The 23,759-nt window shown below is 35.3% G+C and overlaps 2 protein-coding genes and 1 long non-coding RNA gene across 6 annotated transcripts; 2 read left to right on the top strand and 1 right to left on the bottom strand.

The window, feature by feature from the left end:
* Positions 1-1,794: 1,794 nt before the first annotated feature.
* LOC140812634 (sm-like protein LSM36B) lies at positions 1,795-9,480 on the top strand. Of its 3 annotated transcripts, none has more exons than XM_073170955.1 (4): positions 1,795-1,946; positions 3,026-3,153; positions 9,021-9,134; positions 9,229-9,480. In XM_073170955.1, the coding sequence occupies exons 2-4, from the start codon at positions 3,042-3,044 to the stop codon at positions 9,273-9,275; spliced, it is 273 nt and encodes a 90-aa protein (XP_073027056.1). In that variant the 5' UTR covers positions 1,795-1,946; positions 3,026-3,041; the 3' UTR covers positions 9,276-9,480. The 3 variants fall into 3 exon arrangements, with proteins under 3 accessions (XP_073027056.1, XP_073027057.1, XP_073027058.1); XM_073170956.1 differs by having other exon boundaries at positions 1,852-1,990; XM_073170957.1 differs by having other exon boundaries at positions 1,859-1,994.
* A 339-nt stretch (positions 9,481-9,819) lies between these two features.
* Positions 9,820-19,432, bottom strand: LOC140812944 (DNA repair endonuclease UVH1). The gene is made up of 10 exons (XM_073171324.1): positions 18,873-19,432; positions 17,734-18,038; positions 15,834-16,018; positions 15,520-15,596; positions 14,985-15,149; positions 12,577-13,329; positions 11,541-11,651; positions 11,203-11,463; positions 10,718-10,941; positions 9,820-10,388 (listed from the first exon to the last, which is right to left on the bottom strand). Exons 1-10 carry the CDS (start codon positions 19,407-19,409, stop codon positions 10,178-10,180), a joined length of 2,829 nt encoding a protein of 942 aa, XP_073027425.1. The 5' UTR covers positions 19,410-19,432; the 3' UTR covers positions 9,820-10,177.
* A 166-nt stretch (positions 19,433-19,598) lies between these two features.
* On the top strand, positions 19,599-22,848 carry LOC140811063 (uncharacterized). 2 transcript variants are annotated; one of them, XR_012113435.1, is made up of 3 exons: positions 19,599-19,899; positions 20,301-20,351; positions 22,592-22,848. It is a non-coding gene; the product is annotated as an uncharacterized lncRNA (long non-coding RNA). The 2 variants fall into 2 exon arrangements; XR_012113436.1 differs by lacking the exon at positions 19,599-19,899 and adding an exon at positions 19,906-20,138.
* Positions 22,849-23,759: the final 911 nt, after the last annotated feature.

The raw sequence follows: 23,759 nt of genomic DNA, 5'->3' as shown, positions 1-23,759 counted from the left end.
ATATAATTTTTTCTTGTAATGTCGAGCGCAACGAATTCGAGTTTTGCCAAATTTGACATGTTGGTACTAGAAAAATAAAAATATATTTTATTAATTAAGTTCTAAATCTATTAATATGGTATTGCAAAGTAACAGATAAATTATAAATAAAGCATTCTTAAAAATAAAGAAAAAACGCGAGGCAGATATTCTCCGATAAATACAAGACTAGAGAGTATAATAACCAAAATAATTATACAAAATAACCTTGAAAGAACCATCTTTTTCTTTTTCGAAAAGTTGATGAAGAAAAAATTTTAGCGAGGAAGAGTAATTTTGGAGTGATTGAGTGTGTTTGTAAAATCATATTTATAGGGTAAAAACTAGTCATTTATGAACGTTTATATAAATACAAAATCTTAAAAAATAAATGTAAGTATATGCATAAGTTTATTGTAATAATATGATGTATATAATATTAATCATATTTGAATAATTATGTATATCACATCATATTATTATAATGAGGTGTCAGTGACTCTTTTTATATAATATTGTGACATTATTCAAATAATATATATATATATATATATATATATATATATATATATATATATATATATTATATAACACAATAAAAATATATAAATATTGAAATAATCACATCACGTTATTATAATGAGGTGTCATAAACTCTTTTTATATAATAACATATATTATATATTAAATATATAAAAATAAAAATAAATAAGTAGTAAAATAAATTTTCTTACTTTTGAATATTGTTACGTTTTTCTTGTGTTTTGCAACTTCGAAAAATATGGAGAACCTTCAAGTTTCGTGCTAATAATGTGTAAAAAATAAAAATTTACGATAAAGAATAAAATCTCAAACTCACAAAATATATTAAACTACATATTTTATAAAATTTTCTCCACTCAATTGTGTATCTTTTTCACAAATTGATAGACATATTTATAGAATTTTTCTAAAAATAATTACATAATTACATACATCATCACACACAAATTTTCAATACTGTACATTTTTTTTATTGGAGATTCAATTGGTCTTATTGTGCGACTCTCAGGACGAAATCATATTCAAATACTTTTTAAACTTTCTTTTTCGAGTTTTTAAAATATTTTTTAAAAAAATTTATAGGCCAAATCGTATCGTTAAAGATAAAAAAAAAAAATATATATTATTAAGCCGTTGAACCGGTTGAGAACCGTCTAAAAGGACCATGGTCATGTTTTCTAATACAATTTTACTTGGACATATACTTTCCCTGAAGCCCGCGTGATTGACCCGAACCAAACTATATATAACCTGATGTCCTTGGAGAAATAAATAAAAGATATTCACATTCAATTGTTTAGTTCAAATAAATTTTAAAAATTCACAATAATAAATTATAAAATCCATAGTGCTATAAAAAAAATTACGAATATCAATAAAAGTCATGAAAAATAATTCTACAAGATTTTGTGAAAATCTTTAAAAATTTGTAAAATTCTACAAAAATAAGTAGAAATTAATCAACTTAACAAAATTCTGTTATTTAAAAATAGGCAAAAACTTGTGTGAGATGGTCTCATGAGTCGTATTTATGAAACATATCTTTTATTTGGGTCATACATGAAAGAATATTATTTTTTATGCTAAGAGTATTACTTTTTATTGTGAATATGGATAGAATTGACCCGTCTCACATATTAGAATCCGTGAGACGGTCTCACATGAGACCCACTCTTCAAAAAATAAATAAATTTTTGCACCTCTAATTTTACGATTTTATTTGGAGATATTTTGCCCGAAGCACGCGTGTGATTGACCCGACCCGAACTATATATAAGCTGATGTCCTTGCCAGGTTTAACGTTACAGCTTTCCTACTCTAGATCCAATTCTCTCTCAACTTTTGAAGATTTGTTATTAAATAGTCTCAGCTTTGCAGATTGAAAGGTTAGATCTTGCCGACCGAAATTCTCCTTTCCAAGATTCCTACTGTACGTAATTCACGCGTATTGATTAGTTTTTTTGTGATTGATTCTTCGGATTTATCTTCTGCGTTTGAAATTTTACTTGGTTTGATCTGGGTCACTTCAGTAGCGTGCGCATATGGCCACTTCTAACCCCAATTTCCCCAAACCCTAAGGCAGCTAGCTGTTTAAGAATGAAAAATATATGGCAATTTGACAACTGCGTGTTCAGTGCTACACACTGTTGATTTGATTGTACAAAAGGGCTTTATAGAGCAAGATTAGGTCATTGTTTGTGATAATTTGGTGAAGTATTTGATTTAAGCGTTGCGTAGTGTTCGATATGGGGAGAGTGAGAATTGGTGTGGAGCCGGGAAAAGTTGAGTGAAAATATGCTGCAAACTTTACCCGCTACTGCCCTGACCGGGTTCCACTTGTTTGAGTAAATTTGGAAAATTGGTTGAGTTTTGACTGAGGATATATGTTCACGTGAAATCTGGATAATGTATTAACGGAATTATCATTGATTTTGTTTTGATTACCAGCTTTATTTCCATTCTTACAAGAGTGTTGGCACTCTTTTGGCGGAAAGGAGAATTCTGGAAAATGACCTTTATTTCTGTATTAAATCCTTTTTAGAGTGGAAAAAAACTTGTGGATCTGGATTTTAATTTCGGTTATTTGTCTTGTATCATATGTGTAGAGATAAAGATCTCCATGAAAGCCTTTATTTTTTTTCATATGGATGTCAGGAAAAGTTCCATTAATGATGATAGAGTTTTATCCTGCCCTCTATCATAACTACTGTCAAGGGGAACACATGAATATCTGATATGCACTGTCTTATTTTTAAATATATCTATTATTGTCTTGGAAATGACATTTTTAAGCCTTTAAAAGGATTGATCAATTCAATTGGGCTATTATTGAGTTCGTTTGTCTTCTAAACATTTGAATCTTTCTTGCATCATCTTGATATGTTGAGTTGTACTCAACATAAGATATATATAAAAAAATACACTTTTCTTATGGTTGTTGATCGTGTTTTTTCATGTTCACCAGGATATCAATCTGAAAAATGAGCGGAGCAGCGGAGAAAGCATCAACTACTAAAACTCCAGCTGATTTCCTCAAATCTATACGTGGGCGACCTGTTGTGGTCAAATTAAATTCAGGGGTTGATTATCGAGGTGAGTCATATCTAAGTTATTTTCGTTTTTCTTTGTTTCTTTTTTTTAATAAAAAACGATATTATATTGAATAATTAAAACTATTAGTTACAAGAAGCGGACATGTAATCCGCACAATAAAAAAGGAAAAACTAAAGCTCTGATCATATTAATATATAACTCCAATCCCTCAATGAATATGAGATCGAGAAATTCTTAAACTATATATGCTTCGCAATCCAGCCAGAAGCCCGAATCTTAATCTTGTCCTAATAATCTTCAACCGACTCGTCTAAATTATCATAAAAACTTCTATTCCTCTCCAGCGTAATTGACCAGCAAATACAATAAACTACCATTATCCAAAAAAATTTACCTCTTTTTAACTCCATGTAGTTGTTGTTTCTCGACCTACTCCTTACTTCATTCTCTAAAACCGTCTTCTCAACCCCCATCCTCGATAGGCAGTTACACTACCAACCAATGCTGCTGAACGCAATGCTGAACCCTGTTCCTCCCCTTGAATCATCCTCACTACCCACCCTCGATAAAGTTATCCACCAATTTACTCGGCTTTTCAACCATCAGTGGCTGCCCACCCTCTACTGATACACCCTTAGACAGTCCCAAAGCAGAAAAAGACGAAGGAAAGATAGAATTAAGATTGAAGGATTGTTTTAGAGGTGAAGACTGAAAAGAAGAAAGAACCTTGCCACTTTAGGTGCCGAAGAATCCTCGTGACGCAGCCTGCGCATTTGCGAAGAACCTGAAGAGGATGCAAATAGACCCCCAATGTCCTACTTGCACAAACCATTCGGCACTGAGATATCTGAACTAAATGATATAGGGACGTCAGACACAGAATGATTCATAGCCCTCTTCAGAACTGACCCCATCCCAATCATTGAGCATTTGTGATCCTCCCACTCTTTAAGACCTCCACCACCCAACGCCTGTTCCAGCTGCCTCAAGGGGCCTCCCCTTTAGAAATCATTATCAAATGAAGTGGCATTGCCAACTGTTGTATGGAAATTCCTTCTATAGTAAACATTCTCGAAAGTATGCACCGGATCCCTTCTCACCTCCCCAGAGCTAGGCCCGTCTGCAGCCTCATTGGCTGGCCTGTTCATAATCTGAAATCTGAATAGAACCTCTTCTAAAACTTTGCCTCATTTTCTTTAGAACTGTCCCGATCTTGTTTATCATTAACAAACACATCCACATTGTCGATATTTACGAATATGACCAAATACCCCTGCCTCAAAAGGATATTTTGATGAAGACTTACCATACCTTTCAAAAACCCCATAATCATTTGATGTCTACCTTATCTGATCTGAACACTTACTTGAGCCTTCTCCACCGTGTTCTTTATATAAACCGTTCAATTTCCCCCACCCAAACGTCACCCTCTCTCCATTAATTATCACCTGATCATATGATCGAAGTTTATAGATCTTGTATGCTGCGATATTAACATAGTCAACCCCAATTCGGATATCCAAGATACCAAATTGCAATTGAACTTGTGTCAAGCTATTAATAAAAACGCCTTCAGACCCTACCACCCTGATCTTAGCTGCCGTCAAATCATTGAGCATAGTAGTGTCTTGGCTAATATCCAACAAACCTCCACATTGATCCCCGATAATGTTAAACATATATGTCGACCACAGGTTCCAAGGAAGTCCAAAAATCCTTACCCAACTATTACAATACTCGTATACTATGTCCTTATTGTTTATCTTCTGATTCCATCTTTCAAATGACAATGTGACACTCATTTCAAGGAAACATCTCCTCGACCTCAAATAAAAAGTAGAATCCTCTTCAGTGTTCAGCCACCGCATCACCTTATTAGCTTGAAATGGAAAATTTTACTGCCGTACCAAGAACAACCCGAACCAAGTCCTAAAGAATATTAACCTTCTCCTTAGTGATAAGAAGTGTTTCACTCCAGTCTTTGGCCTTACAATTATTAATGTTGTCCTTAGCTTCACAGAAACCAGCTTACTTGATGCAAGATTAGCATTCTGAAATGAATGAGTAATTGGCTTTCGACCTGCACGATGATGTACCAGAACTTCTTTCTTCCTTTGCAAACACCTGGACAAATGATTTGCCAAGCACTCCCACCCCCACATAGCATTTCCACTCGGCAATATGATTTGTTTCCTGTGACCTTGCTGAATGAATTTAGCCACTTCCAAAAAGCTGCCTCTGTTATTGATAAACCTTTGAATAGAAAACACTACATTGTTACCCCTAAATCAGTTAAAAGCCGAACACGCTTTGGGATTGTTGATGTAGTTCCATAACTTCGAACACATCCATTGGGCACTGCCGAAATCTGCTTCTAACAAGTAACTCGCATTCCTGGTTCTTTCAGTCAGAAAAACTGAATCCACCCCAACACCCATTCTTATCAGGAACAATTTTTGTTGCTCCAATTGAGCATAATATGGGTCGCAGTACACTCTCCTCCAAGGCTCACTAACCTCCCTACTCGGAAATCTCTTCACCGGCTGCATCGAAGAATCCCAATGTAACATCTCTGAATATCAGCTAATAAGGTTAACCAGTGGAAATTTCATGAGCAGAGACGTGAAATTATGGTTTGGTGATGGGCTGGAACTGCACCAAGGAAATAAAATATCTAAAGGGCAGAGATCAGCCACAGTTGGATAAAAATGGGACAGCCGCAGCTAGGTTGAAACGGCTAAGGTAAAGGATGGCTAAGGGTGGAAGTGGAAAGGACCAGATGGTTCAACGATGGTTGGAATGTGCGACGAGCTAAGAGACGGCTAGAAAGAAAGGCTAGGGTCCGGCGACATTTGGCTAGGGTACGTGGCAAAGAAGGAAACAGGTAGAAAGGAAGGATAGGGTTTGGCGATTCCTAGGGTTAGACTAGGAAAAGGGTTCGGAGAAGGCTAAAGCAAAAATTTTATTTTGAATTTCAAATATAATAATAACAACTTATAATTGATATGCTACATATTATATTAATTCATTGAATAAAAAATAGTGTGTACTAAAAATATAAAATATTAACGCCACGTTAAATTCTTCGAACCGTTGAACTTAGTTGAAATCTATATCAATAGCAATACCAATATATTTATCCGAAGGAATAACTATAGTATCATATATATCTAATTTTCTATTGCAAATTGATGTTTTAACAAGGTTAGTATTCAAAAAAAGGTTATATGGTCGCATTAGTTGATAAACTTTGGAGCAAATTGGTTGTTTTCCATAAAATGCATCCTTATTAAAGATTGATATATGGTATTATGCTTTATAGATTATAATATTGCCAGAGGAAATATTTGATATAGATTTCGGCCTCTTCAATTTTGGACTTAATTTATCCAAAAATGTCTGCTGGGCATTTACCCCCCTTTGTGTCCGCACATTAATCTGCCCCTACTTCAGACCTATCAATTTCCTTGGCAATACGCTGTTTCAGTTATGTTGGTGAGTTAGATTGGAATGATCTCTCATCAAATCTTTGACACTTTTTAGCTAACCCCCATGAAGCCAATTTTTTAAAAAATATAATGATGGGAACTTCTATTCCGCATGGGGCACAGGGGCAGCAATGGTAGTGGGGCACAGGGGCTACATTTTTCCACCCGCTTCTATTGATAGCATTTATGCTACTGCTAAAATCGTCACTTGTTTATTAAAAAAAATAACTTACTTTGACAGAGCACCAATCCACCATTTATCTTAGGACCTCAGTTTTCCGTGGTGCATAAATAAGAAGATTCCAATACGATAAATATAAAATTTGTCTAATGTTGATAAGTAGAGAGCTGGAGAAAACATTAAGGAAATATATTTAACCTTAACTATGTGTACAAGATTCAGTGATAATCAATTAAAGCAAGTTACTGGAAAATTAAGGGATTTTCTTGAAACCCTCCTTGCGAGGACCATAATAAAATTTAGCATTAAATTCATTAATTTATCAAATTAGCCTTTTATATATGTTAAATACCAAATATACCCTTTATATTATTTTTCTCTACTTCATTTTCTAATTTGATTACTCATTCCACATTCCACGTTCCAATTCTCACCTTTAAATAAACTAACTTCCCATTTCTTTATCTTATTCTGAGAACTTTGTTGATAGCTATCTAATGTCAATAGTAAAATGGCATATGTGAAGATCTGCTTTTTTCTTCAACAAGTGTCCAAATTTTGAAACTAACTTTTCTAATTATAAAATAAATGAAACATTGCTTATGTTTTGTTCGTTACCTTGTAAATCACAAGCCCCAAAGCTATATATGTGTGTATCTACAATATATGCACACATACGTGTATATATATACGTGTGTATTAAAATTTGATCTTATCTTATACCCTCTTCTCCATCTCAATTCATTCCTGGCTTCCGGCAACTTAATGAAATAAATATAAATAAATATGTATAATTTGCAACTCCTTCACATGAAATATATATAAATCTACTAACTCAATAAAGAATAAGCATAAATCTACGAGAATATCTTATGTGATTCCATCAATATCATTTCCTTGAACACTGTAAAATTTATAGAAAAGAGATATATCTTTGCTTTTCTCATAAGTTTTCACTGTTGTATGATGATTAAATTTACAATCTAAATTAGAAAAACCCAAAAGCGAACCGAAATTTGATTTCAGAGATAGTCGGGCACCTAAGACTTGAAAACAAACTGATTTCAAATATTTTCATCAATTTCTCAATCTCCAAGAATCAGTTAATTTAATATTTTATTCGATAATCATTTCTTTTTAGCATAAGAATTATATTATTTTTAATTAAACTGTTTCCTCCCCTTTTTTGCTTAAACCAAGCTATCATGTTCGACAAATATCTTCGTATAATTTTTGGTTGTTGTAATATTTGATCGAGTAATCTCTATAATGAAGCAAATTTAATTATAGTAGAATAAATTTGGATAGAGAAAAGAATAAAAAAAAGATGGATTATTTTTATTCATCGTGTTTAATTGAGATGAAGAAATTGGTAAAGGAAAGAGCAATTTGGGATTTTGAAACTATGTTGTAAAGAAGGCTATTTTTAAAAATTCAATCTTTATGGGCTAGAATAATTAATCAAGCCAATTATGATTAATTTTTATCACTTAATAAGTCAAAGAGAGATGGTTGGTTGTGGAAGAGAACATATTTTTGACTGTCTGGCTCCGGTCGATTTTAGTTTTACGTTTTGGGGGATAGTCGGATAGATGTGTGTAAGATGATTCTTTGAACAAAAGTGGGGTATTATTCAAACCTTTAGGTTTGTTATTAATGTGTCTGCGGCTCTGCGCTGCGATTTTCTGTGATTTTTATTTGTCCTTATGATCCCCGATTCCCCATGCTGTATTGTACGTTATATAGCCAATTGCTCTCCGTTGTAATTGATTTTTTATACTTGCTACTCTTACCATGCAAATTCCATATTTTTTGTGTTAGCTTGTGAATATGAATGGATCTCCTGATTAGAAGTTTTTGGTTGTCGCTGAGCCTAAACTATGTTCCTATTTGTTATGTCTGGCAGATTAGGATATCCTCAGTCACTTGCATTTGCCAATATTCTCAACTTGTCGTATGTTCATTATCTTTAAATGGCATAATAATGTTTCACTATTTAATAGATTCTCTTTCAACATCTGCTACTGCTTAAAATGCATATATCTTCCTCATGCTTTGAAGTACCAACATAACCTTGATTAGCTATAGTTATTATAGTCATGAGTAGTGAACTTTGACATGGTATTCATCCTCTTATAATAATCTATAAAGTTATGAGATCTTTTCGTAATTTTCAGCCTGAGTTATGGTGAATGTTGACTTGATGGATAAAAAAAGTAAGTTCATTTCTTCTACAGGTATTCTTGCATGTTTGGATGGATATATGAACATTGCCATGGAACAGACAGAAGAATACGTCAATGGTCAATTGAAAAACAAATATGGGGATGCCTTTATTCGAGGGAACAATGGTAAGAATCAGTCTCGAGGATATTTTATAAAATTGATAAATTACTTTTGTTACTGTTAGAATAGCTATGTTGATTCATATTCTTAATGATGCAGTACTCTATATAAGCACATCGAAGAGGACCCTGGCCGAAGGGGCTTAACCGTGTGGGGGATGTGAAGATGGCGGAATCATGTTTATCGTTGAAAAGCAGTAGCAGTTGTTTGCGGTTGGAGAACTCGTGGTTATTGGGCTGTGGTTAAATTTGCGCCAACTTCTGTTTTGTGAACTGACGGTTTATGCCCGAAGTTTCTCAACTTAGATGGGCTTTTGACATTTGAAACGAATTTAGAAGTCTGTGTATTATTCGGGTTACGGGTACTATTAATTTTTCAAATATCAAATATAGTGTCATCTAACTAACCATCTTTAATCACGAGTGCCGCGTCTTACCAAATGTGTTTCATTTACAACACAAGCGAACATATTTACTTGTAGGAAACGAAAACGTTCGTTTGAAATGCGAATATCTTGCACATAATCAATCACAATTTAGGTTGACAATTAACATCAGAGCTAGTGGAAAACCTTGGAAGACCAGCATAATAAATTTACAAAATTTAACTCAAAATATATGCAAAGAATTTGCGTTTCTAGAACTGAGGTGGTTATCAAAGTACGATGACATATTTTATGCTGAGTTATCATGAGCCAACTGCTCGTGCTACTGCTAATAAAATCTTCCCAGTTTGTATTTAACAATAAGAACAGCTCAACTCAGGATGTTACATTGGCTCTGTACTAACTACAACACCAATAAATCAAAGAACAACAAGAATACATACTACAAATTATCCAACAAATCTTCCAGTGCGGCTCCTTTCATCATCTACGATATTGATTGGATGTTTACCATGGTGATTGGGTATTCGCTGCACATCCTACAATAGGACTCATTAGCCAACATCCTATCAACAGAGCAGATTATGAAACACCGGATATAATAAATATAATGACTTATTGGTCAAGGTCAACAAGCCAACCACTGTAAAGAATCGTCTATCTTTAAAGCAAGGTGGGAAACTTGGCATCGAGAAAGTCTCGCAAGGTTTTTGCTGCTTTATTACCCCCCATTAACTCGGTTAGCTTTTCTAGAGGAAGAAGTGCAAGTTCTGCCAAGTTATCACACCCATCCATTATTGACCTGTAGTTAGAATCGGTCACCCCAGGTAGCCGTCTCAGGAACTCCACTGCTGAGGTATTGTAATTTTCAGCTCTGCCAACGAAAACATTTTCCTTCAAACCCAAAGTACCATAATAAAACACGAATAAATAAATAAAGCTTCTTTGTCCAATTCTATATGCAATGGAATAACTAAATTCCACGACAAAAATTGTGACATGAGCCATGGGCAAACATCCTCAGTGAACCACAAAGGTTCAGGCCTTGTTTTGCAACATCAAAGTAGAACTTATCCAGTTTCCTTCAAGTTGGAATAATCTGTACTCACAAAGCAGGTGATTGGTATCTAACATTTAGATACCATTCTCAATCTGGCAATGAATGGCAGCGCATCAAAGAGGATTACTGCAAAATGGTAGTACCTGATATCGTTTCCAATAATACCCTCCTCTGATGGAACACCAACTCTGATTGCCTTGACTTCATCTGGTTCATCCTGGTTTGCCTTAAGCGTAGCAAAAATCTCTGCAGTAGCATGTAAACTGCGAGACCAAACAATGCGCAGCCGAGGAAAATGGAGCACAAGCAAGGACAGCTTGGATATAATACTAGTTGGTGTAACATCATTACCAATATCACTTGCAGACTGCATAGACAAATCACAACACTCCTTAAACAAAGGATAAATCCATTTCCTCGCATAAAAGTCATATGCATTATTGTATGTGAGATGTTACGCTCGCATATTGTGTATAACAGTGTAGTAAACAATGAATTTCCAGTTGGTCACATCAAAATTTAACTGATAACTCTATGACAGTGACATCAATTACACACCCAATGGGTTCTATCATTCTTGTGCACCACGTAAGTGTAGAATTACATGAGCCTATACAATATTAAGTACCTGAAATGAAAAGCTTTTATCTTGTGAAAACTCGATCAGGAGAACAGGTATCTTATAATAACGTGACATCATCTCCACCTGGTTATATAATCTACCAGACGAAAAACTGATAAAAAGATCTTGAACGCTTTTACGTTCTACACATATCAATGGTGACAGTACGTAATCTCCCACTTCCAAAGTCACAGGAATAATTCGGATGCCTTTCTGGTGGAGTACGTTTGGGAGACTGCTCATAAATTCTCTCATATCCACTATGACCTAGAAAATATAAATATTACTTCCACTACAGTGGTTGGAAAAACATCCAAACAGAGAAAAAACAACACTTACGACACCTGCATTTCTTTTTCTGCTTCCTTTCTTCCACCTGCTTTTCTGGTGATCAGATTTTGGGCAGTAAGAGACTGCGGCTCAAAGGAAGAATTTGATCCTTGAAAATTATCTTCCTGGCAGTCATAAAGTAACAAATAATAAAATTATCAAGGCGATGGGGGTGTATAACAGGGAAAATATTAATAATGATAGCCATGCAAACAATACCAAAGGCTAAAACATCTAATTCCAGCTAAACAGAACAACCCCTAGTTGCAATATCAAGTTAAATGAAAGTATTTTTTTATTTTATGAAGAACAAAAACTTTATGATTCACAAATCTAAACCCACGTGTTAGATGTTAATGGAGCTCCAGTCTCCAGAACATGGTAGAGCCACAATTTTCCATAGAGGCAGACTCCTTTCCTTTTCCTTCTCATAATCCCTTCAGGATTTCATAATTGTTTTCTCAACTTTCAGGTATTTATGAGATTTCAGGTCCATCCAAATCACACAAATCTTCCCTCAAAAAATCTTGGAATGTTAGTAGGGGATGTAGATGTCAAGAAGTCATCCTGTAAAACTTGAAAGATTTCATCATACCTGAGACAGATGATATAATAAAGAATTTTTGAGAGAGTTTCATGTGATTTGGAGTTCTGGGGAGGTAGATGCAACTTATGCATCAAGAAAATCAATCATCAGCACAACAACTAAACTATCACCCATGACGCAACAAGGGATTTTTTCTCTTTTGGGGTTAATGATTCTGTTACACAATAGTTGTCAGACAGCAATTGTGCCACTGATTCAATTAAGATGAAAATGCACATTTCGAGAGAGAGAGAGAGAGAGAGAGAGAGAGAGAGAGAGAGAGAGAGAGAGAGAGAGAGAGAGAGAGAGAGAGAGGCCAAAAATACAGTGAATCAATCATGTCAAATGTGAAGAAATCAACCACCGGAAACTGAGAGCATGTAAAGCACATTGCAACAAAATTTGAGACAGTGATTTAATCAATAAACTTGGGACCCAATTAAAAAGGACATAATATATCATACCTGACCAACTGGTATTAACATCAGAGATTTCTGTCTAATTAGGGATTCAAATGCCCCATTTTCTCTATGCACACTTGCCTCGAATTTCTGCACCTCAGTAGAATCTTCATAGAACAGAAAGTACACTTTCAATTTTTTTGAAGGATTTTCAGCTTTGTAAATTTCAATTTCTCTGACAAAAGCCACGCTAGGGTGGTAAAATATTACGACAGAAGGTTGAAATATATCCAGAATAACTTGATCACTCTCTAGAGCGTGGAAATGCACTGATGGGAACTCATTAGTACTTTCTAATTTTTTACTATGTTTTCGAAGAACCCCTTTATCCAGAGATTCGGTTCCAGATTCACGACCATAAAGTTGATGGCTGACATTTGTCTTATCTTCACTCTTTGAAGGATGATCCTCAGACTGAACAATGGTTTCCAGTTCAGAATCATTTCTATCAATCACTGATTTATTCTTCTTGCTTTGTGTTTTCCTACCTCTACCATGTTCTTCGCTCACCCCATCAACTTCAACATTAGAATCCCTTTTAGCTTCTTTACTTATAACATGAGCTGCAGCCAGTAATGCATCATTTTCTTGCTTGCTTATGCTAGTGACTTCAGCTCTTTGTCCAGAAATAGAGGGAATAACTCCATCAAGAATTCCAAAACCTTTGGGTGTCTTTTGTTTATTTTTGTTACTTTTTGGTAAGGCCCGTAATTCTACTTTACCAAGCAAGTATTTCTCCCATTCCTCCAGCATGACCTTCACAATATAACAGACAGCACACGTGCATTTAGTTATATCAAGAAGCAAACTCATATATGATTCACTGTCATGGTGATACTCATTTTGAAAAACAGACAAAGAAGTCTCCGCAACAGATAGTTGATTCCTTATTCCTGACACATGCTAAATCAATAAATAGACAACAATATATAACCCACAATACGCCTCACAAACAAGCTGAAGATTTCAAATATAAAAAGCTATGCTTAGCAACATGTAGTCTTACATCATAAACATTTTTGCTAAAGTTCTCTAAAACAAGCATATATCTTTATCCGAAAGCACAAAATTAGGACATAAGACCAGGCAAATCATATTTTCTCAAATAGCAATTTAAGAAAACCTTTACAGGTTTAGATAGGAGTGGCAATTTTCAACGTAGCCTGATCACTAATTGAATCTGTCTCAACATTATTGGATGTTTTAACTTATCTGCACTTCAGTCAAATTTGGTCAATCCAATTATGAACCCAAAAATATTTATTGGGTTAGTCTGAACCCAACTCAAACCAACCAGACTTGAAAAGATCAGCGCCCCTATGTTTAGAAAACATAGGTTATTGCATAAAACACTTTTGCAAGTGGCAACTAAATACATGAAATTGATGATTGAGGAACCAATGAAAAAAGGGTCAAAATTGGGAATGCAAACAAATCGAGTCGGCTATATAAATATTTGATTTGTATTTGAAATTATTGAATTCGAGTTGAACTCAAACAAGTTAGAACTTTTTGTCGAGTCAAACTCGAGCCCAAATTATTTTGTTAAAAGATAGGTCGCATACTTTAGTATTTTATTAATATAATAAAACTATATATTAAATAAATATATTAAAAGCCTTTATTTCATGTAGCTCGTGAACATGTTCGAATATTTCGAGCGAACTCGAACTCGAACTCGAGTCTTGGCTCAAACCGAATTTGAGCAAAAAATTTAGGTTTCAAATTCAGCTCGAGCCCAAATACATCTACTTTGAGCCATATTTGAGCCTTGAAATTTTTTTCATATTCGATTCGAGTCGGTTCGTTTATATCTCTACTTAGAATTTTATAAACAACTAGCAGAGAGGGTAACTTTAAGCATTTCTGGGGTACAAAAAGTGATATCTGTCCGTTGTGAAAGGTCAGGTTCTAAATAACGATAATTGGGTTCATTCAAGGTACAAGAGCCAATTTCATAAAGTCCTGCCTAAAGCATAGCAGCAAAATTGAAGATAAAATAAAATAGTTAAAAAAGAGGAACAAAAGAGAAAAAAGAAGAAAGACAAAGAAAATGAAGGTACATTGCTCGGTTCCTCAATCTCGTTCGCATCACATAATGGAAACAAATTCATAAAAGCTTAGCAGCTAAAACACACTTTCCACATAGTGATGATTTCGCATGATGAAGAACCATCAAACAAATTGTGTTTCTTACTCGTTACTTTATTTGTATTCAACAGCCCCAATATATTTGTATGATATCGAATCATCTTCACCTCTCACATCTGCTACAGCTAACAATTGAAGCCACACTAATAATAAATATACTAAGAGTCTTGTCCGAAGAATCCAGGAGTTTGAGGCAGCTTAAAAACTTTATGTAATGGAATTAATCAAAGGCACAGTGGAAAGAGAATAGTTGTGATAACCTTATGCTGGCCCTTGTTGATGAAGTCTTGAAGCTGCATGCATGTGTGTTCATCCTTGCATGCCACTAGAACTATTCCATTCTGACCCTCATCACCTCCAACTAATAGTTCTTCCCCTACCGTAGCTTGCTTCTGTGTTTCCTCCTGTATCTCTATGAGAATCTCCTGAGGAATAACGCATCTCCTCAAGAATGACACAACAATTATAAAAACCAACTGTATATTGTCAAAAGAATACCATACTTCAATTTATCACAACAACTCATTCAACCAAGCAATTCACATCAACCACAAATATGAAGTATAATTTGGTTCATACCCAAATTAGGTAAGATAATTATCGTTAAAAATCCTCCCATGACTGGAGGGAACATATTTTAAGACCTGACATTTAGTATAGTATAGTTTAAACCAAGTCTAGTGACCAAAATCTTAAGATAAATATATGACCACACACACACACAACCACACACATGATTTTATAGAAACTGAAATGAGTAGGTCAATGTGAGAAATAAATAAAACTCCCACTCACACGTAACACCTTCCACTTTGGTGGCGCCTCCAAGGTTTTCTCCAAAACTACTCCATTATTTGCAGATGGACGAGAATCTACATATCCAGGAGAAATTGAAGCTTATACAACTAAGTACTGCCGAGCACATAATTAATGTAGCCAATCATGACAGTTCTTATTCGATCAGCTCTACTCAGAGTAAGAGGAAAGGTACAAAAAACTACCCAACAATTTACATCCAAAGTATCGAGTAGAATGTGTTAATAACAGCGTTGACGATAAATGGATCATTGTCCAACACAATGATACCTAAAAAACGAAAAAAAACTCACCATCTCCATCCTTGTTCCCGTTGTTCAGTTTTCTCTTCCTACCATCTGACCTGCCAAAACGATACACGCGCTTCTTTGCAAGCTCAAAAATCTTGAAACTAGACTCAGCAAAGACCCAAACAGAACGGAAACTCTCTGAGGCCCTAAGTGAGTCCAGATACTTTAAGTAGGTTACTGCATCATACCTATCAAATAAGAAAGAGACATTGCAATAACAGCTAGTGGTAAACATATCAATACAAGAAAACACACAATTTTCTCTCACTGTTGACATATATTAGGAAACGAACCATATTGATATTTTATGCATTCAATGTCCAGTGGGAAACAGGGAAACAAATTTGGTTTAAATCATAGTTGTCAAGAGCACAAGGCGCAACGAGGCCCACAAGCGCTATGGAGCATGAGGCACAAGACAAATTTAAATATCTTTATGTTATAATAATAAATATATTAAAAATAGGAATAATTAAGTCACAATGACACTCAAAAAAAAATTTAATAAGTTCATAGTAATTAGTAACATGATTATAATTCTTCAATTCTCCAAATCAGATTCATCTTCTTCCATCGAATCATCAAAATCCTCAAAACTTTCGCACTTATATTTTTTTTGGTCTTCATAATTTTCTTGATCAACATCAATTTATTTATCCTCTTCATCCAAAAGATGTGAAATAGGTCTTTTTTTTGTTGTTTTAGACGGAAATGTCCTCACCTCGTTGTTTTGTTCAGCGCTCTCTTCTTCTGATTCCAGCGTTGGAGCATTGGATTGCTAGGGTTTAGGTTTGGGCTTTTGTTTTAAACAAGTAATTAAAAAAATTCACTAAGGCACGCCTGAATGAACTTCCAACGCTAGTCTAGGTAAGCGTTTGGACTCGCCTTAGTGAATCGCTGTGTTTGAGGTCGCCTTAAGGTGAGAGGTGTTTGCCTTTGACAACTATGGCTGAAATAGGGGTCAACAGTAACTGAATTTTTATATTGTGTCAAAAGATATGGTCAACCTATGTGATAGACCATTACAGAGGTAATAGACTGAGCCCAACAAATATGTCCTTCCTATTCTCTGACTATTTTCCAGCGTAGTAAAAAAAAAATTATCATATAATAAAACCACAATTTGACTACTCATATTTTCATTTTGTGAGAGCCTCTCACAATCAAGAGCCTGGAAGGAAGAAAAGATTGTTGCTTTACCCATGGGTAATTTTGACTACTCATATTTTCACTTCGTGAGAGCCTGTCACAATGAAGCATCCTGTAAGGAAGAAAAGATTGTTGCCTTACCCATGGGTAATTTTGACTATTCATATTTCCACTTTGCGAGAGCCTGTTACAACGAAGCAGCCTGGAAGGAAGAAAAGATTGTTGCTTTACCCATGGGTATGAGGTGACCTATGTACCTCTGATCAACAATTATTGCCTAAAACACGTAATGTTGTGTAAACATAAAATGGGTCAATCACAAGATAAATAAGTTTTTGATTATGCTAAAGGCTTATGCAACACCAGCCTTGATAATGTAGTGGATCCATCCCCTGCTTTTCCCCCTTTCCACCCATCCCCTAAAGACTAAACCGATAAACAATTGCATGCCACTACACCCTTCTCTCAGTCAACCTAAAACACTTGCAAGAGATTGATAGCAGAAAAGTAGAAATATTTTTCAATCAAAAGAAAACCATCATTTGTAGCTATCATTCCTGTCAAAAACGCGTCTTTGTCATCAACTATACCGATTGAACAACTCAATAAAGATCAAAAGCACAATTTCAGCATGAAACCACAAAATTTCACAACTTCAATAACATTTCTAACCCATACTATCCTACTATTTTCTTCTTTCATCTTATCATTATTGATCATAATATCAAAAACATAAAACTGACGCACGCAATACCTAGATAGATAATCCAATAGCTTTCTCAGTGTCTTCAAATCAGAAACCAACTGCTTTGTTCTCTTTCCTAATGTATGCCATATCGGATCCAACTGTCTCCTAACAACCTCATCGAATGACTTGAACAATCCACTCTCAACTGTCAAATCTTCCACGTCAACTTTATTAGTCTTCCTCATCTCTTTCAAACATCCATCCATAACCTCGATAACAGCTTTCTGAATCCCAAGCATGTGAGGTGACATTGGAACCCTGATGTCTATCACCTCCGGTGGGTTCCTTTCCAAATCTTGAGAAACATACACCTAAATTCACCAAAAAGTAATCGTTAAATCAAAAGTAATCCTGACTACAGTTCATAGAAAATTATAATTGAGCTCCTAACAGTTCAACGAGTCTACTGGATAGAATTAACTCTTCAATGGTTCAGAAGGTTTGATAACTCAAAAGCATCAGCCATCGGGAGAAGATCTAATACTAATCAGAATTTTAGGTGCATTAAAATTAACTAACATCTAAACCTGAAAGTAACAAAAACCATGAAATATCAATTTAATTACGTTCAGAAATGGTTACATAAAAAAATAGCAAGATAAGTCTAGTGTTACAAAAATATTATTCAATACATTATTACTTTTTAGTAGTAAATCCTATACATTGTGAACTAGTAAATTTGAGTTACGTAGATAAAGCAAAAATGGTAGCATTGTGGATGCATACAAAGAATTACTGAACAATATTTAGCTACAAATTCAGAATGTGATGTATAAGGTGGTTTGGGAAGGTAGATTAGCAAACTTTTAAGCTTACACATAAGCTCTACCATATTCGTCTGATCGGTTATAATTCATAAAAGTAAGATTGTACCTATCTTCCAACTAGTTGTTTACATTCTATGATATTTCCAATAGAATAAATCTTTCGACTCATCAGAAGTTGATGTTCTATTCGACATAATTCAATGTTTAAAATTGTATTGAAATTAAATCATCAAAATCGTTTACTTTATAGTATATACCTGAAAACAATGAAATCTTAAATTCAAAATGGCCAGAACTTGATGCATACAACACTGCAAATAATCGGAACAAGAGTTACCAGAAACGACCAACAATTGCGGATGGACATTAGCATGATACCTGGAACCTAGGCCACAGATGGAGTTTTCGGAGTCCAAGGCACTTGAGAATCCTCTCCGATTTTGCGAACCCTGACACCATGGACTGAGGTGAATCAGAGAATGCCCTGACATACAGAGACCGATTAGAAGACCGCAATATCCTCACAATAAAAGCCTCAGTTGAAGTATCCGACAGCGAATGCGCATTAAGCAAAATAATCCCCGCGACTGACGTGGTAGGGAGACGGGACGTGAGCAAGTCGACGATGAGAATCCTAGCAGTTATGAAGAAGATTCCACCGGAAGTGTAAAGCGAGAGGCGGTGGTGCGCGGGTAGCTCGGAGGTGATTTCCGATGTCCCGGGATGATGTAGGGTTATCTCGGATCTTTGGGAAGAAGAGGCGGAGAGGAGGAGGAGAGAACCCTGGGCAGGGTCGTGGAGACTCAAGAGGGCGGAGATTAGTTTGGGGAGGCCGAGGCCGGCGGACAGTACTACGAGGCCGCCGCTGGGTTCTTCGAGTAGGTCGCCGATTATGTTATGGTGAAATTGAACCATTGGCGCTTAGTTCGCGGACTTATTTCGATTTCGTGTTCAAATATGTACAAGTACAAAAATAACACATACATATATATATATATATATATATATATATATACATATATATATATATATATGTATATGAAAGTCTAAATAAATTGTGATGGATCTGTTTTTGTCCGGTTACCAGTCACAAAAAATACACGCGTTCCATTCTTGGTTCTCCCAAATACACGTGTTCTATGCTGGGTTCTCCACTAAGCAAAGAGGTTGTGCTATCAAAGAAATAGTACTTGTCTCAGAGGTGTGGTGTTCGGTGCTCTCTTTCCCTTCATTCTTTTTCTCATCTGTTTGCAACCCTTTCTTCCCAAATTCCTTTCGTTCCCCGTCTCGTACGCTGTTGACCTTCTTCTCAGTTAGCATCTACGTTACGCCCACCTTTTTTTACCGTCTTGTGCGCGGCTCAATCTCCTTTCGACTCTCCTTCGTCTCGAAAAGCGATATTTGGGTCTGTGTTTGCCTTGAATTTGCTTGAATCTGGTTTTTCATTTGTGTTTTCCCCCCTACCCGACGTGTAGTTTCTTTTGAATTTTTATATCTTAGCGTTGTAGAAATTCGAGCTTCCGTGCTTACATGCCTTCTTATGTTCTACTCACGGGTTTTTATGGCTAGGGTTTTAAAGCAGCGGTCTCCATTTCGCTTATGCAATCCCCTTTGTTCTCCTTCGCCGCGGAAAGCGATATTTGGGTGTGTGCTTTCTTTGGATTTTCTTGAATATGTTTTTTTACTTGTGTTTTATTCCCTACCCGATGCGTTCTTTCTCTTGCTTTTTTTTATCTTAGTTCGTGCAAATTCGAGGCTCTGTGTTTATATGGCTTCTTATGTGCTACTAACGTTTTTTATTTTTAGGGCTTTGAAGTAGCGATTGTCATTTTGCTGGGGAGTGCAAGCGAGAAATAAGTGAGTTGGTCCTACCGTTGTCTTGCTCCTAAAACGAACTACTTTGGTATATGGTTTTGTTTGATGGTCTGCTTGTGTTACTTCTCCTACCTATCGTATGATTTGCCTAAAAAATTTTGCCTTTAGTGTTGTATATATTCGAGATTTTGCGCTTATATGTTTTCCTCTGTTATTTTTATGGGTTTTGACGTTCACATTTTTACTTACTGATCTCTTTTCTGTTGGGGAGTGGTTAAAAAAATAAGAGTTGACTATGCTGTTGTCTTGCTCCTAAAATGAACCGACTTGGTTAATGATATTGCTTCGAGATTATCTTTCCAATGACACGAACACAATACAAGGGAATCGGTGGTTCTTTTTTGTTATTGCTTGTTATCAGTGGCCTGCGTTTTTCCCCCTCTTCGTCGTTCAGAGAGTAGTTTTAGGGCTTCTGTTTTGTCTTTTAGTTTGGTCTCCTGTTTTTTGTTCTCGAGTTTCCTTACGTTCTGCAGTTTTTTTGCTTCTGTCCAAATTCTTACCTCTGTTTTAAAGGCGAAAATCACTATCTTGAGCTTACATGATCTCAGGCCATCATTTAATAGAGAAAATCTTGGGTAACCAACTGCTGCAAAGGGTGGAGAACCCAGAACATTAAATTAAACGTGAACGTTGTGGCTTCAGAGCATGAAATATATGGAAACCGAATGCTGTCAGAGATAGGTCATTTCGGGGCAACAGGAAATCAATTTCTTGCGCATGGTTACCTTATTATTAAAAAAAACTAAATATACTAAGATGTGTTGCATTTGCTTCCAAACATTTACACTCATTAAAAAATAGAGATTTCAAATATCCCACAAATATTTAAAAATTTTAACACATTCATTCCGGTCAATTCATCGGAAAATAATCACAGTCTGAAATTTATCTCTAGGGTTTTTCCTTTGTACGACAACTTATTCTTTTGCTTTTGTTGTCATGTTCTTTGTTCAAGCTCAAAAGTTCCCTCTCACTGGCCCATCACCAATGTCCTTGTATTCTCCTTATGCCTGGTTAAAGTTTTTTCCGAACGATGTCCTACCGATTAGAAAATCTATGTTCTACCTATGGGTTTTTTTCTTTTTAACCTTGTTAAGCACCGGTTTCCCTTCTACTGGGAAGTGGGAGAGAGAAATGAGTGAGGCTTTCCTTCTGCTTCCTTGCTCCTAAAATGCACCTACTTTGTATATTATTTTGTTCTCATATGATTTGTTCGGTGACTGAAATACAAGGGAATAGGTCGTTCTTGTTTGTTTCGGCTTGTTATCAGTTTCCTGCGTTTTATTTGTCTTTCTGTTGCTTTGGTAGTGTTTTGTGAGATTTCGGATTTTTCAAATTTGATTTCTTGTTCTGCATGCTTGTTTTTTCTTATGGTTTGCAATTTTTTTGGTTTTCTTGTTTATTTTTTACCATTTGCTCAGCCAGGAACTAATTTGGATTTTATAGAAGGGGTTTAGAGTTTTTATTTTGCTTGTAAAAGGTTTTTAAGCTAATTGTTTTTTTATCTGCAAAATTCGCTTCTGTCGTGTTTGAGGAAATAAACCATTTAGGTTATTTTATTGTTCTTTTATTTTCCAGCAAGAAAATGTATAATTTTTCCTTTTTCCGGGAGTAAAAAAAACCGTGTTGTCAGGGGAAAATGGCTTACCGGTCAAAAAAAGCCAAAATGTCGAACTTCGGTGAGCCTTTAGAAGTATAGTTTCTTCGAATATTCAGCGTTTTCAATTTTTTTTTAATTTACTTAGATTTTGGCAGTTGGTTTGTTTTGATGGTAGGCATTATTTTCGTGTTCCTACTAATTTCGGTGGTGGTATCCTGGTTCTGCAAAAAATTCTGTTTTGGTGATAGCTATTATTTTTGCGTTCTTACTAATTTTGGCGGTGATAAATTGGTTCTACAAAAAACAGCTCAGAAATAGCCTCTCTCTAAGCAATACCACTGTCACAAGCACTGTCAGACAACTAAGGATTTTATATTTAATTTCGAATTGACATGACTTGTATGTCTGTTGTTTGAACGAACGGCTAAGTAACCGCGGCATGGCACAGCGTCCGCATCATTTATTACCAAAAAAAGAAATGCTGCTATAATAAATCGGCAACCTATATATTCGAGCTCTCTTTACTATATAGCTTATGGTTATAACTTCTTTTGTATGCTTGCCAACTACTTTCCTGTTATTTTGCTATGTTCAAACACTTTTTCCTTCTGTTAATATGCAGATTCACTTTGGATTTGCTACATTGTACTAGCTGTGTCATCATTGAGAAGCTTCAGCAAATAAAACCTATGGCTATTTCTTCCACTCACACTACGTACATATTTGATAATTTATTACGAAGTTATTAGTTCATATTTTAGCACTCGTGGCCTTTTGTTATATATGTTGGTTTTCCTGTTTATGTTTATTATTATACACAGCTTTTGATTATTAGCTTTTGTGTTGCCAAATCATATGCTATATTTCACTTTGGTTTTTTATTTTCTTTTGTTATAGCCAGCTAAATCTCACAGTTTCTTATATCGGTATACTAATAGTCTTAAGTTTAGATAATTTTGATTTGCTTGATACTATAAATTAGCCATGATGTTGCGACAGGAAAAAGAAAACTCGGTAGATATAAACATGCCTAAGAACTCTCATAAACGAAAATATGCTTGTCTAAATGATCGTAAGCTAGAAAAAAATATGCATCGACGCAAACAAAATAGGTCACATGGTTTGCATGGGCTGGACGTAAAAAATTCTAAGGTTGACCTATTATTGTGTATAACAAGTGTTCCACATGTGCTACCTAATGTGCCGGATTGTAAATATTGTGGTGCTCGGCGAATATATGGCAAACCACCAATATTTTGTTGTTCATGCCCGATATATCGTCGCCGAAATGACAAAAATGTTATTACTATAAGGGGTGTGTCACTTGATAGCCGTTGGGTCGTTCCTTACAAACCATATTTCTTGCTAAATTTAATTGCCACATTAATGTCGAAATATGTTCAACAATCCAAGCTATAAAATATATCTACAAATATATATACAAAGGACATGACAAAATTTTATATAGATTACATGAAAATGAACAAGAACACATTCAGGGGCGGATTTAGTGTAGGGCGAACAGGGGCCACGGCCCCCCCAAAAAATTTAAAAAAAAAATTTAGTATATATTAATTTTTTTAAACTAAATATATAAACAGATATATATATACATGGTCCCCACAAAATGAAAGATACGCCCATGTATCTCAGTGGCTAAAGTCAATTATAACGTTTGCTCCACCCGATTTCGAAACCCGATCCCGTCTTTTTTTTTGGATTAGCGACGGTTGTGACGGAAACCGTCGCAACGTCCGCGACGGTTTCTTAGAACCGTCGCCATATAGCGA

Source organism: Primulina eburnea, chromosome 14 (genome assembly GCF_022965805.1).
Source record: "Primulina eburnea isolate SZY01 chromosome 14, ASM2296580v1, whole genome shotgun sequence".
Taxonomy (NCBI): domain Eukaryota; kingdom Viridiplantae; phylum Streptophyta; class Magnoliopsida; order Lamiales; family Gesneriaceae; genus Primulina; species Primulina eburnea.
This window is presented reverse-complemented; position numbering and strand designations above follow the sequence as displayed.